Source organism: Engystomops pustulosus, chromosome 3, assembly GCF_040894005.1.
Source record: "Engystomops pustulosus chromosome 3, aEngPut4.maternal, whole genome shotgun sequence".
In the NCBI taxonomy this organism is placed as follows: domain Eukaryota; kingdom Metazoa; phylum Chordata; class Amphibia; order Anura; family Leptodactylidae; genus Engystomops; species Engystomops pustulosus.
Genome location: NC_092413.1, coordinates 50,328,959 through 50,341,326, shown reverse-complemented (window position 1 = coordinate 50,341,326; position 12,368 = coordinate 50,328,959). Strand labels below are relative to the sequence as shown.

The window sequence follows — 12,368 nt, the reverse complement described above, 5'->3', positions numbered from 1 at the left end:
CAGGCGGGACACGGGGCCCGCCAGCATCAGGGCGGCGACCTCTTGCCGCGCGCGGCGCCGGGTTTTCCCTCCGAAACGTCGTCAACCCTGCGGGGACAGGGTCCGCCGCGGCAAAGCGCATGATCCGGGGTGGCCGGATCAAACAAAGGGATGATTGTGGTTTCTGCTTCCTCCCCGCTGAGACTGGTGGGAGCTGGCTCTGGCTTGCATACATGCAAATGCGGCCGAAGGAACCCTGAATTCTGGGGGGTTTCCTGTTCCCCCACTTGTCTTTCTTCCCCTCACTCGCTCTGGCCGCTTTCCTTCCAGGAAAGCTGAGCTGGGCTTGGAAAGCTGCTAGGAGTTCCGCCGGCGGGGGGGCCACCTGCTTCCCCTCCCCCGCCCGTGCTGACGGCTCTCTCCCTAAGCCAGCCTGGGCCTGGGCGGGGGCTGGGGCCGGCGGTGGCGCCCTCTAGCCTTCAATCACCAACTCTGGTTCTTCTTCAAAACGCAAAAATCTTTCGCCTTTTACTAAAGATTTCCGTGGAGAGGAACGGAACTGAGTTTCGTACCAATTTTTGTACGCTTCAGCTCGCTGAAGCTTCCTTGTCCTGGTGGAAAAAACAGAAGCAGCACAAAAAAAAAAAAAAAAAAAAAAAAAAACCCAGATTTTTTTTTTTTTTTTTTTTAAAAGTCACTTGCCCACTGCCTTATCCAGCAAAGGAGGTAAGCCTCCCGCCTACTCATCCCCACTTCTCCTTTTTTGCCGCCGCCGCCGAAGAAGAAGACGACGACGACGACGACGACGCCGGCAGGAGCAGGTGACTCTGTCTTTGTACTTACAGTGCGGGCACTGTCAGGGGCACGCCAGGCATAAGTCCGGCTTGAGAGCAGGCCCGCTTCCCGGGGCCGGGCAGGCGGGACACGGGGCCCGCCAGCATCAGGGCGGCGACCTCTTGCCGCGCGCGGCGCCGGGTTTTCCCTCCGAAACGTCGTCAACCCTGCGGGGACAGGGTCCGCCGCGGCAAAGCGCATGATCCGGGGTGGCCGGATCAAACAAAGGGATGATTGTGGTTTCTGCTTCCTCCCCGCTGAGACTGGTGGGAGCTGGCTCTGGCTTGCATACATGCAAATGCGGCCGAAGGAACCCTGAATTCTGGGGGGTTTCCTGTTCCCCCACTTGTCTTTCTTCCCCTCACTCGCTCTGGCCGCTTTCCTTCCAGGAAAGCTGAGCTGGGCTTGGAAAGCTGCTAGGAGTTCCGCCGGCGGGGGGGCCACCTGCTTCCCCTCCCCCGCCCGTGCTGACGGCTCTCTCCCTAAGCCAGCCTGGGCCTGGGCGGGGGCTGGGGCCGGCGGTGGCGCCCTCTAGCCTTCAATCACCAACTCTGGTTCTTCTTCAAAACGCAAAAATCTTTCGCCTTTTACTAAAGATTTCCGTGGAGAGGAACGGAACTGAGTTTCGTACCAATTTTTGTACGCTTCAGCTCGCTGAAGCTTCCTTGTCCTGGTGGAAAAAACAGAAGCAGCACAAAAAAAAAAAAAAAAAAAAAAAAAAACCCAGATTTTTTTTTTTTTTTTTTTTAAAAGTCACTTGCCCACTGCCTTATCCAGCAAAGGAGGTAAGCCTCCCGCCTACTCATCCCCACTTCTCCTTTTTTGCCGCCGCCGCCGAAGAAGAAGACGACGACGACGACGACGCCGGCAGGAGCAGGTGACTCTGTCTTTGTACTTACAGTGCGGGCACTGTCAGGGGCACGCCAGGCATAAGTCCGGCTTGAGAGCAGGCCCGCTTCCCGGGGCCGGGCAGGCGGGACACGGGGCCCGCCAGCATCAGGGCGGCGACCTCTTGCCGCGCGCGGCGCCGGGTTTTCCCTCCGAAACGTCGTCAACCCTGCGGGGACAGGGTCCGCCGCGGCAAAGCGCATGATCCGGGGTGGCCGGATCAAACAAAGGGATGATTGTGGTTTCTGCTTCCTCCCCGCTGAGACTGGTGGGAGCTGGCTCTGGCTTGCATACATGCAAATGCGGCCGAAGGAACCCTGAATTCTGGGGGGTTTCCTGTTCCCCCACTTGTCTTTCTTCCCCTCACTCGCTCTGGCCGCTTTCCTTCCAGGAAAGCTGAGCTGGGCTTGGAAAGCTGCTAGGAGTTCCGCCGGCGGGGGGGCCACCTGCTTCCCCTCCCCCGCCCGTGCTGACGGCTCTCTCCCTAAGCCAGCCTGGGCCTGGGCGGGGGCTGGGGCCGGCGGTGGCGCCCTCTAGCCTTCAATCACCAACTCTGGTTCTTCTTCAAAACGCAAAAATCTTTCGCCTTTTACTAAAGATTTCCGTGGAGAGGAACGGAACTGAGTTTCGTACCAATTTTTGTACGCTTCAGCTCGCTGAAGCTTCCTTGTCCTGGTGGAAAAAACAGAAGCAGCACAAAAAAAAAAAAAAAAAAAAAAAACCACCCAGGTTTTTTTTTTTTTTTTTTTTTTCAAAAGTCACTTCCCCACTGCCTTATCCAGCAAAGGAGGTAAGCCTCCCGCCTACTCATCCCCACTTCTCCTTTGTTGCCGCCGCCGAAGAAGAAGACGACGACGCCGGCAGGAGCAGGTGACTCTGTCTTTGTACTTACAGTGCGGGCACTGTCAGGGGCACGCCAGGCATAAGTCCGGCTTGAAAGCAGGCCCGCTTCCCGGGGCCTGGCAGGCGGGAGCCGGGGCCCGCCAGCATCAGGGCGGCGACCGCTTGCCGCGCGCGGCGCCAGGGTTTCCCTCCGAAACGTCGTCAACCCTGCGGGGACAGGGTCCGCTGCGGCAAAGCGCATGATCCGGGGTGGCCGGATCAAACAAAGGGATGATTGTGGTTTCTGCTTCCTCCCCGCTGAGACTGGTGGGAGCTGGCTCTGGCTTGCATACATGCAAATGCGGCCGAAGGAACCCTGAATTCTGGGGGGTTTCTTGTTCCCCCACTTCTCTTTCTTCCCCTCGCTCGCTCTGGCCGCTTTCCTTCCAGGAAGCTGTGCTGGGCTTGGAAAGCTGCAAGGAGTTTGGCCGGCGGGCGGCCACCTGCTTCCCCTCCCCCGCCCGTGCTGACGGCTCTCTCCCTAAGCCAGCCTGGGCCTGGGCGGGGGCTGGGGCCGGCGGTGGCGCCCTCTAGCCTTCAATCACCAACTCTGGTTCTTCTTCAAAACGCAAAAATCTTTCGCCTTTTACTAAAGATTTCCGTGGAGAGGAACGGAACTGAGTTTCGTACCAATTTTTGTACGCTTCAGCTCGCTGAAGCTTCCTTGTCCTGGTGGAAAAAACAGAAGCAGCACAAAAAAAAAAAAAAAAAAAAAAAAAAACCCAGATTTTTTTTTTTTTTAAAAGTCACTTGCCCACTGCCTTATCCAGCAAAGGAGGTAAGCCTCCCGCCTACTCATCCCCACTTCTCCTTTTTTGCCGCCGCCGCCGAAGAAGAAGACGACGACGACGACGACGACGCCGGCAGGAGCAGGTGACTCTGTCTTTGTACTTACAGTGCGGGCACTGTCAGGGGCACGCCAGGCATAAGTCCGGCTTGAGAGCAGGCCCGCTTCCCGGGGCCGGGCAGGCGGGACACGGGGCCCGCCAGCATCAGGGCGGCGACCTCTTGCCGCGCGCGGCGCCGGGTTTTCCCTCCGAAACGTCGTCAACCCTGCGGGGACAGGGTCCGCCGCGGCAAAGCGCATGATCCGGGGTGGCCGGATCAAACAAAGGGATGATTGTGGTTTCTGCTTCCTCCCCGCTGAGACTGGTGGGAGCTGGCTCTGGCTTGCATACATGCAAATGCGGCCGAAGGAACCCTGAATTCTGGGGGGTTTCCTGTTCCCCCACTTGTCTTTCTTCCCCTCACTCGCTCTGGCCGCTTTCCTTCCAGGAAAGCTGAGCTGGGCTTGGAAAGCTGCTAGGAGTTCCGCCGGCGGGGGGGCCACCTGCTTCCCCTCCCCCGCCCGTGCTGACGGCTCTCTCCCTAAGCCAGCCTGGGCCTGGGCGGGGGCTGGGGCCGGCGGTGGCGCCCTCTAGCCTTCAATCACCAACTCTGGTTCTTCTTCAAAACGCAAAAATCTTTCGCCTTTTACTAAAGATTTCCGTGGAGAGGAACGGAACTGAGTTTCGTACCAATTTTTGTACGCTTCAGCTCGCTGAAGCTTCCTTGTCCTGGTGGAAAAAACAGAAGCAGCACAAAAAAAAAAAAAAAAAAAAAAAAAAAACCCAGATTTTTTTTTTTTTTTTTTTTAAAAGTCACTTGCCCACTGCCTTATCCAGCAAAGGAGGTAAGCCTCCCGCCTACTCATCCCCACTTCTCCTTTTTTGCCGCCGCCGCCGAAGAAGAAGACGACGACGACGACGACGCCGGCAGGAGCAGGTGACTCTGTCTTTGTACTTACAGTGCGGGCACTGTCAGGGGCACGCCAGGCATAAGTCCGGCTTGAGAGCAGGCCCGCTTCCCGGGGCCGGGCAGGCGGGACACGGGGCCCGCCAGCATCAGGGCGGCGACCTCTTGCCGCGCGCGGCGCCGGGTTTTCCCTCCGAAACGTCGTCAACCCTGCGGGGACAGGGTCCGCCGCGGCAAAGCGCATGATCCGGGGTGGCCGGATCAAACAAAGGGATGATTGTGGTTTCTGCTTCCTCCCCGCTGAGACTGGTGGGAGCTGGCTCTGGCTTGCATACATGCAAATGCGGCCGAAGGAACCCTGAATTCTGGGGGGTTTCCTGTTCCCCCACTTGTCTTTCTTCCCCTCACTCGCTCTGGCCGCTTTCCTTCCAGGAAAGCTGAGCTGGGCTTGGAAAGCTGCTAGGAGTTCCGCCGGCGGGGGGGCCACCTGCTTCCCCTCCCCCGCCCGTGCTGACGGCTCTCTCCCTAAGCCAGCCTGGGCCTGGGCGGGGGCTGGGGCCGGCGGTGGCGCCCTCTAGCCTTCAATCACCAACTCTGGTTCTTCTTCAAAACGCAAAAATCTTTCGCCTTGAAGACTGGAGGATTTCTGCAGATTATGCGCAGTGTTGTTCTTTTAAGAACACAGAGCAAGCACTCGCTTAGATCTAGACTCACCTGAAGAGAACCAGAGAAGAACAAGCACCTCGAGAAGAAACTCTGCTGGGAAGATTTGCATAGCTCCGCCCCCTTCTTGGAAGCCGAGCAAAGCAAGCCTCCCTGGAAGTTCTTCACACCTCCGGAGCAAGCCTGAAAGAAGCCATGGCCTCTTCAAGCAAAGCCACCGGAACAAAGAAACAGAAGAAAACCAAGCACACCCAGGAAGAAAGGATGGAAGAGGAGCCCCAGGCCCCAGCAGCTGCTTCTACCCCTGAAGCCTCCTCCTCCTCTGAGCAGCAGCCCCCAGCGGCTAAGCAGACCAGCCAGGAGCCCCCCAAGCTCCCGCCCTACATGAGGGACACGGTGGCGCTGCGACTGAAGGAGGTAGACGGAAGGGTGCCGGACATGACCAAGGAAGTGTTCTGCAAGAAAATGCTGCTGGACCAGGGGGTGAAAGCCTCGGACATCTTCGGAATCCAGGCCATGGTCACCGGGCTCTTCTACGTGACGTTCATCTCGGTGAACGTCTGCAGAAGGTACTGGGAAGCGATCAAGGCGGCGGCCCCGGACTCTCCCTTCTCCAACTTTGTCGGCAACTGCTTGCTGCAGAGGGAAGAGAGGAAGATTACGGTGTCCATGTGGAACCTCCGGACCCCCGGAAGCGACATCAACACCCTCCTCTCGAGGTACTGCATAGTGGTGAAGGAACCGGCCAAGATCCTGAACTGCTACGGCCTCTGGATGGGTAAGTGGACGGCGACCGTCCGGCTCCTGCCGGACCCGGAAGCCAAGGACGGACTCAAGCACCTGCCCCAGTCCTTCACGCTGGGGAACTCCTACGGCCTGATTTTCTACCCAGACATGCCGCGGACCTGCCGGAAATGCGGACAAGAAGGGCACGTGATCAAGGCCTGCAAGGAGGAGGCGTGCAAGAACTGCCGGGTGACGGGTCACGTCTCTAAGGACTGCCCGAGGAGAACAACCTGTAACCTCTGCGGACTAGCTGGACATCTCTACAAGGATTGTCCAGAGAGGAAAAGGACCTGGGCAGACGTTGCCGCACTGGCTCCGGCCAAGGGCTTTGAAGCTCGGACGCCCGCTGTGTCGACACCTCAGCCCAGGAAGAAGGCGTCAAAGAATGCGAACAAGCAGTCGGAGGCGCCAAAACCCAGGTCTGGTAAGACAAAGAAGGTGACACCTTCCACCACCCAGCCCTCCCTGACCTCCCATAACCCTCCCTCCCCCCTCTCCCCAGCTGAGATTGCCATCCCCCCCCTAGCCAGCATCTCAGAAATTCTGTCACCAGCCCCTAGGGCAACCCTCCCGCCCCAGTCCATCCCCACCTCCTTTGGAGAGGCGGCACTAATGACCTCCTCCCCCGCCACCTCTCCTCTTGCCATGACAGAGACAAACTTCCCCTACCTCTCCCAGGCCCTTGTCTCAAACCCTGTCTCCCCAGAGCCAAGTCGGCGGAAGAGGAAACAGAGGGACAGCCCCGTCAGCGACTCCACCAGCAAGAAACCGCTGGAGGAGGCGGCGGAGCCGCCCCAGGCGGCCGAACAGGACGCAGAAAAGGAAGAGTTCTTCGAGGAGATGGAAGCCGGTTTCAGGGAACACTGCCCCCTCTCCAGCTCCATCGACCTGACCGCGGAGGAGCAGCACCTGGACGAGGTGCTGGAGAACCTCAAAAAGGTTCCGGACGGAACCGAAGGCAAGCCGCCCGACCGGACAGGTAACTAAGGCGGTATCGTCCCAACCTAACCCTCTTTTTCTTCCCTCATGATGGCTAACCTAACCGTTTTTTCCATCAATGTTAGAAGCATTAGAGATAAGTTTCGTTGTCAGACTGCACTAACTTACCTTGCCTCCCAGTCGTGCGATGTTTACATGTTACAGGAATGTGGTATCCCCTCCTCTAGGTCCTACGACCATCTGGCCAGGGGCTGGAGTCACGGTCCTTCCTACTGGTCCGGTGGGGGCGATTGCAGGTCTGCTGGTACCGCCATCCTTCTCAGGGGGAGCGCTTTCACGCTTGATTCCGTCCAGGAGCTAGTCTGCGGCCGACTTCTGGTCGTGGACGGCTCCTGGGCGGGTGAGCCCGTGCGGCTCATCAGCGTGTACGCTTCCCCTGACAGGGGTGAGCGACTGGAGCTTTTCCAGAACCTCAGGCCGCAACTCGCCACCACTAGGGCAGTGGTGTTGGCCGGCGACTTCAACTGCGTCATAGAGGAAGAGTGGCGCAAGCTGGACGCCACATCCAAGCTGCTGATAGAGGTAGTGACGGAAGCATCCCTGAGGGACGCCGTCGGGGCCGGCTCCGTGAATTACACTTGGAGCAGCCCCGACGGCGCTTCCCGTTCTAGGATTGACTTTGTGTTCACCTCCAAGGCGATCAGGCAGTGCGGGTCCTCCACGGTCCCCTGCTTCTTCTCCGACCACAGGGCGGTGCAGGTAAGGTGCGCCCTGGGCCACGGCTTCCCGCCGGGCCCGGGCTCCTGGAAGCTGAACTGCGCCCTGCTGGCTGAGGAGGGAGTGCAGGCGGAGCTGAGGGACATCTACATGGTCCTGAGAAACGACAAATGTTTGTTTGAAACTGTAAGCGAATGGTGGGAATACGCTAAAGTTGAAATCCGTTCTTTCTTTCAGGACAAAGGCAGGCGGCAGGCGGCCGCGGCCAAGAGGGGCCTCAGAGACCTCCAGCGCCAGCTGAGATCCCTGCAGGACCTCCAGCGCTGCGGTTGGGACGTCAGAGAGGAGCTGGAGGACACCAAGAAGGGCCTGAAGAGGCACTTTGAGGAGGAATCCAGGCGAATCATCTTTCGTGCCAAAGTGGACAACCTGGAGAAGGGTGAGAAGTGTAACTCTTTCTTTTTCAGGAAAGTCCACGCCGGCCACACGCCCCTGAACGAACTACGTGACGAAAGCGGATGCGTGCAGAGGGGGAAGAACGCCGTCATGGGAGTCGTCAGCGACTTCTACGGCGACCTCTACTCCCGCAAGCCCACGGACGACGAAGCCGCCGAGAGGTTCCTGTCAGGTATCGCTAACACCCTCGATCCTGCAGGTGCCGAGGCCACGGACGCCCCTCTGACGGCGGCCGAGCTGCTCTCTGCCGCCAAATCCTTCAGACCCGGCAGGACCCCGGGCGGTGACGGTCTCCCGGCCGAGCTCTACGTAGCGCTGGGGGACCTCATCTGCCCGGACCTGCTGGAGCTCTACGAGGAGATGGTGGTGGAGGGTAGGATGCCGCCGTCCCTGAGGCAGGGACTGATCACGGTCTTGTACAAGCACAAGGGAGAGAGGTGCGACCTGCGGAACTGGCGTCCCATCTCTCTGCTCAACGTGGACTACAAGATCCTGGCCAAGGTGCTCGCCAACAGGCTGAAAGGAGTCATCGGAGAGATCGTCCACCCGGACCAGACCTGCGGCGTTCCGGGCCGCCGGATCGCGGACAACCTGGCCCTGGTGAGGGACACCTTGCACTACGTCGGAAGCCGCCGCGTCCGCGCGGCCCTGGTCAGCCTGGACCAGGAGAAGGCCTTCGACCGTGTCTCCCACCGCTTCATGAGCCAGGCCCTGCGCAGGTTCGGGTTAGGTAAGACGTTCTGCTCCTACGTTGACCTAATGTACCTTGATATCCACAGCTCGGTGTTGGTGAACGGCTGGAAGACTGACCCCTTCCCTGTGCTTTCGGGGGTCAGGCAAGGCTGCCCTCTTTCACCCCTTCTTTTTGTTTGCGTTATAGAGCTGTTCGCAGAGTCTATCCGGCAGAACCAAGGGATCAGAGGGATCACCGCACCGGGACCAGGGCGCGACGAGGTCAAGTGCTCGCTGTACATGGACGACGTGACCGTCTTCTGCTCCGACCGGAGCTCTGTGACGGCGCTCGTCCAGACCTGCGAGGAGTTCGGACAGGCTTCGGGGGCAAAAGTCAACTGCGGGAAGTCGGAGGCCATGCTTTTCGGAGACTGGCAGCTTGCTTCTTCTGCCCCCTTCCCCTTCACCATTCAGCCGGACTTCATGAAGGTCCTGGGGGTTTGGTTCGGGAGGGAAGGCGCAGCCCTGAAGACCTGGCAAGAACGCTTGGCCAAAGTCAACACCAGAGTCACCCTGTGGAGCCTCAGACAGCTCTCCTTGGAGGGGAAGACGCTCGTCCTGCGTAACGAGGTGCTGCCCGTACTCCAGTACGCGGCTCAGGCGTGGCCGCCCCCGGCCCCCGTCTGCAAGGCCGTTACCAGGACCGTTTTTCATTTTGTTTGGGGCTCAAAGATGGACCGGGTCAAGCGAGCGGTCATGTTCAAGGAGCCAAGCAAGGGGGGCAAAGGTGTCCCCGACATCTCCACTTTGCTCTGGATCTTCTTTGTTTGTGACTGCGTGCGCAGGACCCTGAGGAACTCTGCAAGGTCTGCGGGAAAGTCCATGTCCCGTTTTTTCCTCCTGCCCCTCTGGAGGGGGCTAGGCTGGGACAAGTGGGACAGCTCCATCCCTTACAACTGGGACGCGCCCTGGTACTACGGCCAGGCCGTCCGTTTCGTGAGGGAGCACCAACTGGAGGGACTTAAGCCCGACCTGTGGAAACCAAAGACCGTGCACAAGCTCATCCGAGCCAAAGACTTGTTGGAATTTGTCCCAGGAGTCACCCAGGACACGGCCCAGGCGGTCTGGGCCAACGTGTCCTGGGCCCGACTGCTCAACAGGCACAAGGACATCTCGTGGATGGCCATCCAAGGGGGGCTGCCCCTGCGGGCCTTCACCTATGCCCGGAGACTGAGCAACACCCCCTATTGCCCCAGGTGCCCCTGGTCGGAGGAGACTCCCCTGCACCTGTTTTGGGGGTGCCCCTTTGCTCAGAGCCTGTTGGACGCCCTGGAGCCCCATTTCCAAGACTCTGTGCCAAGGAGCTCCATGACCCACCACGCGGTGCTTTATGGGCTGTTCCAGGGCACTCATGCCATTGAGGACATCCAGGCCGCCTGGCTCCTTATAAATTGCTATAAGGACGCCATCTGGTACGCCAGGAGACTCCTCACTTGGCACAAGACAGCTTTGACGACGCCAGATTGCTACAGACTTGTCCTCAACAGCCTGCTGGATTACTCCCTAGCAGGGAGACATTGACAAGAAGGAGAGGCCCCCTTCACAGGAGGCTCCTCCCCCCTCCACTGAGGTCTACCGAGCGGCGGCGACGACGACGACGCTGCAGTGCCTCAGCAGGAGTCAATGTCTTATCTGTGAGGACACAGTAAGAGCAAGACAGGCTAACGCCTAGCTGGATTTGGACCCCCTGCTGTGAGCTAGGATCGCCTCCCCAGGCGCCCACCGCCTCCCTCAGGGAGAATCCAGGCAAAAGCCCCTTTTTTGGACTTTGCAAGACATCTACGCTTCGCACAAGTTCAGGACTTTTGTATGAAATGCTGGACTTTGCTTAGATTAGGTGTGTTAGGAATTACAGGCTGTGTTTATCTGGCAAATACCAGAAAACACTCACTTTCCACTGGATTTGGACTTTTACAGGGGATTCTGGGTCACGCATACATTATGCAAATGGCCCAAACCAGGAAGTGGACTTTTGCTAGGTTCCCTTCCTTGTTTTTCCCCCTTCTGTGTCTGTCTTTCAATAAAGCTTCGGGCAAGTGTTACCCCCACCCCTTCCCCTTCCACCCCGCACCCTTTTCCGTTTTTACACTTTGTCGTCGCCATAATTGAAATGCAATGCGTGTTTAGTTAGGTCAATTGAGAGAGCAGTGTGCTAGTATAGTGTTGTCATGCCATGGTTGAGGATTATACTCCTGTGTGCTGTCAACACTACGTATGAATCTTAATTTATTGTATATGTCGTGTCGTGGTCTGTGCTGCGACACAGTATACGCTGTATGTCTGTGCAAATGTATGTAACTTTGACTTATGCTCATTCAATAAAGCCTTTTACTAAAGATTTCCGTGGAGAGGAACGGAACTGAGTTTCGTACCAATTTTTGTACGCTTCAGCTCGCTGAAGCTTCCTTGTCCTGGTGGAAAAAACAGAAGCAGCACAAAAAAAAAAAAAAAAAAAAAAAAAAACCCAGATTTTTTTTTTTTTTTTTTTAAAAGTCACTTGCCCACTGCCTTATCCAGCAAAGGAGGTAAGCCTCCCGCCTACTCATCCCCACTTCTCCTTTTTTGCCGCCGCCGAAGAAGAAGACGACGACGACGACGACGACGCCGGCAGGAGCAGGTGACTCTGTCTTTGTACTTACAGTGCGGGCACTGTCAGGGGCACGCCAGGCATAAGTCCGGCTTGAGAGCAGGCCCGCTTCCCGGGGCCGGGCAGGCGGGACACGGGGCCCGCCAGCATCAGGGCGGCGACCTCTTGCCGCGCGCGGCGCCGGGTTTTCCCTCCGAAACGTCGTCAACCCTGCGGGGACAGGGTCCGCCGCGGCAAAGCGCATGATCCGGGGTGGCCGGATCAAACAAAGGGATGATTGTGGTTTCTGCTTCCTCCCCGCTGAGACTGGTGGGAGCTGGCTCTGGCTTGCATACATGCAAATGCGGCCGAAGGAACCCTGAATTCTGGGGGGTTTCCTGTTCCCCCACTTGTCTTTCTTCCCCTCACTCGCTCTGGCCGCTTTCCTTCCAGGAAAGCTGAGCTGGGCTTGGAAAGCTGCTAGGAGTTCCGCCGGCGGGGGGGCCACCTGCTTCCCCTCCCCCGCCCGTGCTGACGGCTCTCTCCCTAAGCCAGCCTGGGCCTGGGCGGGGGCTGGGGCCGGCGGTGGCGCCCTCTAGCCTTCAATCACCAACTCTGGTTCTTCTTCAAAACGCAAAAATCTTTCGCCTTTTACTAAAGATTTCCGTGGAGAGGAACGGAACTGAGTTTCGTACCAATTTTTGTACGCTTCAGCTCGCTGAAGCTTCCTTGTCCTGGTGGAAAAAACAGAAGCAGCACAAAAAAAAAAAAAAAAAAAAAAAAAAACCCAGATTTTTTTTTTTTTTTTTTTTAAAAGTCACTTGCCCACTGCCTTATCCAGCAAAGGAGGTAAGCCTCCCGCCTACTCATCCCCACTTCTCCTTTTTTGCCGCCGCCGCCGAAGAAGAAGACGACGACGACGACGACGACGCCGGCAGGAGCAGGTGACTCTGTCTTTGTACTTACAGTGCGGGCACTGTCAGGGGCACGCCAGGCATAAGTCCGGCTTGAGAGCAGGCCCGCTTCCCGGGGCCGGGCAGGCGGGACACGGGGCCCGCCAGCATCAGGGCGGCGACCTCTTGCCGCGCGCGGCGCCGGGTTTTCCCTCCGAAACGTCGTCAACCCTGCGGGGACAGGGTCCGCCGCGGCAAAGCGCATGATCCGGGGTGGCCGGATCAAACAAAGGGATGAT

The 12,368-nt window shown here is 58.2% G+C and overlaps 1 protein-coding gene and 6 non-coding genes across 7 annotated transcripts; all 7 read left to right on the top strand.

The window, feature by feature from the left end:
* Positions 1-466: 466 nt before the first annotated feature.
* LOC140123121 (U5 spliceosomal RNA) lies at positions 467-582 on the top strand. Its single transcript, XR_011854457.1, has one exon. It is a non-coding gene; the product is annotated as a U5 spliceosomal RNA (small nuclear RNA).
* Positions 583-1,359: 777 nt separating this feature from the next.
* LOC140123120 (U5 spliceosomal RNA) lies at positions 1,360-1,475 on the top strand. Its single transcript, XR_011854456.1, has one exon. It is a non-coding gene; the product is annotated as a U5 spliceosomal RNA (small nuclear RNA).
* A 774-nt stretch (positions 1,476-2,249) lies between these two features.
* On the top strand, positions 2,250-2,365 carry LOC140123118 (U5 spliceosomal RNA). The gene has a single exon (XR_011854454.1). It is a non-coding gene; the product is annotated as a U5 spliceosomal RNA (small nuclear RNA).
* A 763-nt stretch (positions 2,366-3,128) lies between these two features.
* On the top strand, positions 3,129-3,244 carry LOC140123117 (U5 spliceosomal RNA). Its single transcript, XR_011854453.1, has one exon. It is a non-coding gene; the product is annotated as a U5 spliceosomal RNA (small nuclear RNA).
* A 771-nt stretch (positions 3,245-4,015) lies between these two features.
* LOC140123116 (U5 spliceosomal RNA) lies at positions 4,016-4,131 on the top strand. The gene has a single exon (XR_011854452.1). It is a non-coding gene; the product is annotated as a U5 spliceosomal RNA (small nuclear RNA).
* Positions 4,132-4,926: 795 nt separating this feature from the next.
* On the top strand, positions 4,927-7,218 carry LOC140121328 (uncharacterized). Its single transcript, XM_072140743.1, has one exon. The coding sequence runs from the start codon at positions 5,176-5,178 to the stop codon at positions 6,751-6,753; it is 1,578 nt and encodes a 525-aa protein (XP_071996844.1). The 5' UTR covers positions 4,927-5,175; the 3' UTR covers positions 6,754-7,218.
* A 4,568-nt stretch (positions 7,219-11,786) lies between these two features.
* On the top strand, positions 11,787-11,902 carry LOC140123115 (U5 spliceosomal RNA). The gene has a single exon (XR_011854451.1). It is a non-coding gene; the product is annotated as a U5 spliceosomal RNA (small nuclear RNA).
* The last annotated feature ends 466 nt before the right edge of the window (positions 11,903-12,368 follow it).

Bases quoted from the DNA above. Each gene is read 5' to 3' on its own strand.
- LOC140121328 (XM_072140743.1), top strand. From the start codon at position 5,176: ATGGCCTCTTCAAGCAAAGCCACCGGAACAAAGAAACAGAAGAAAACC.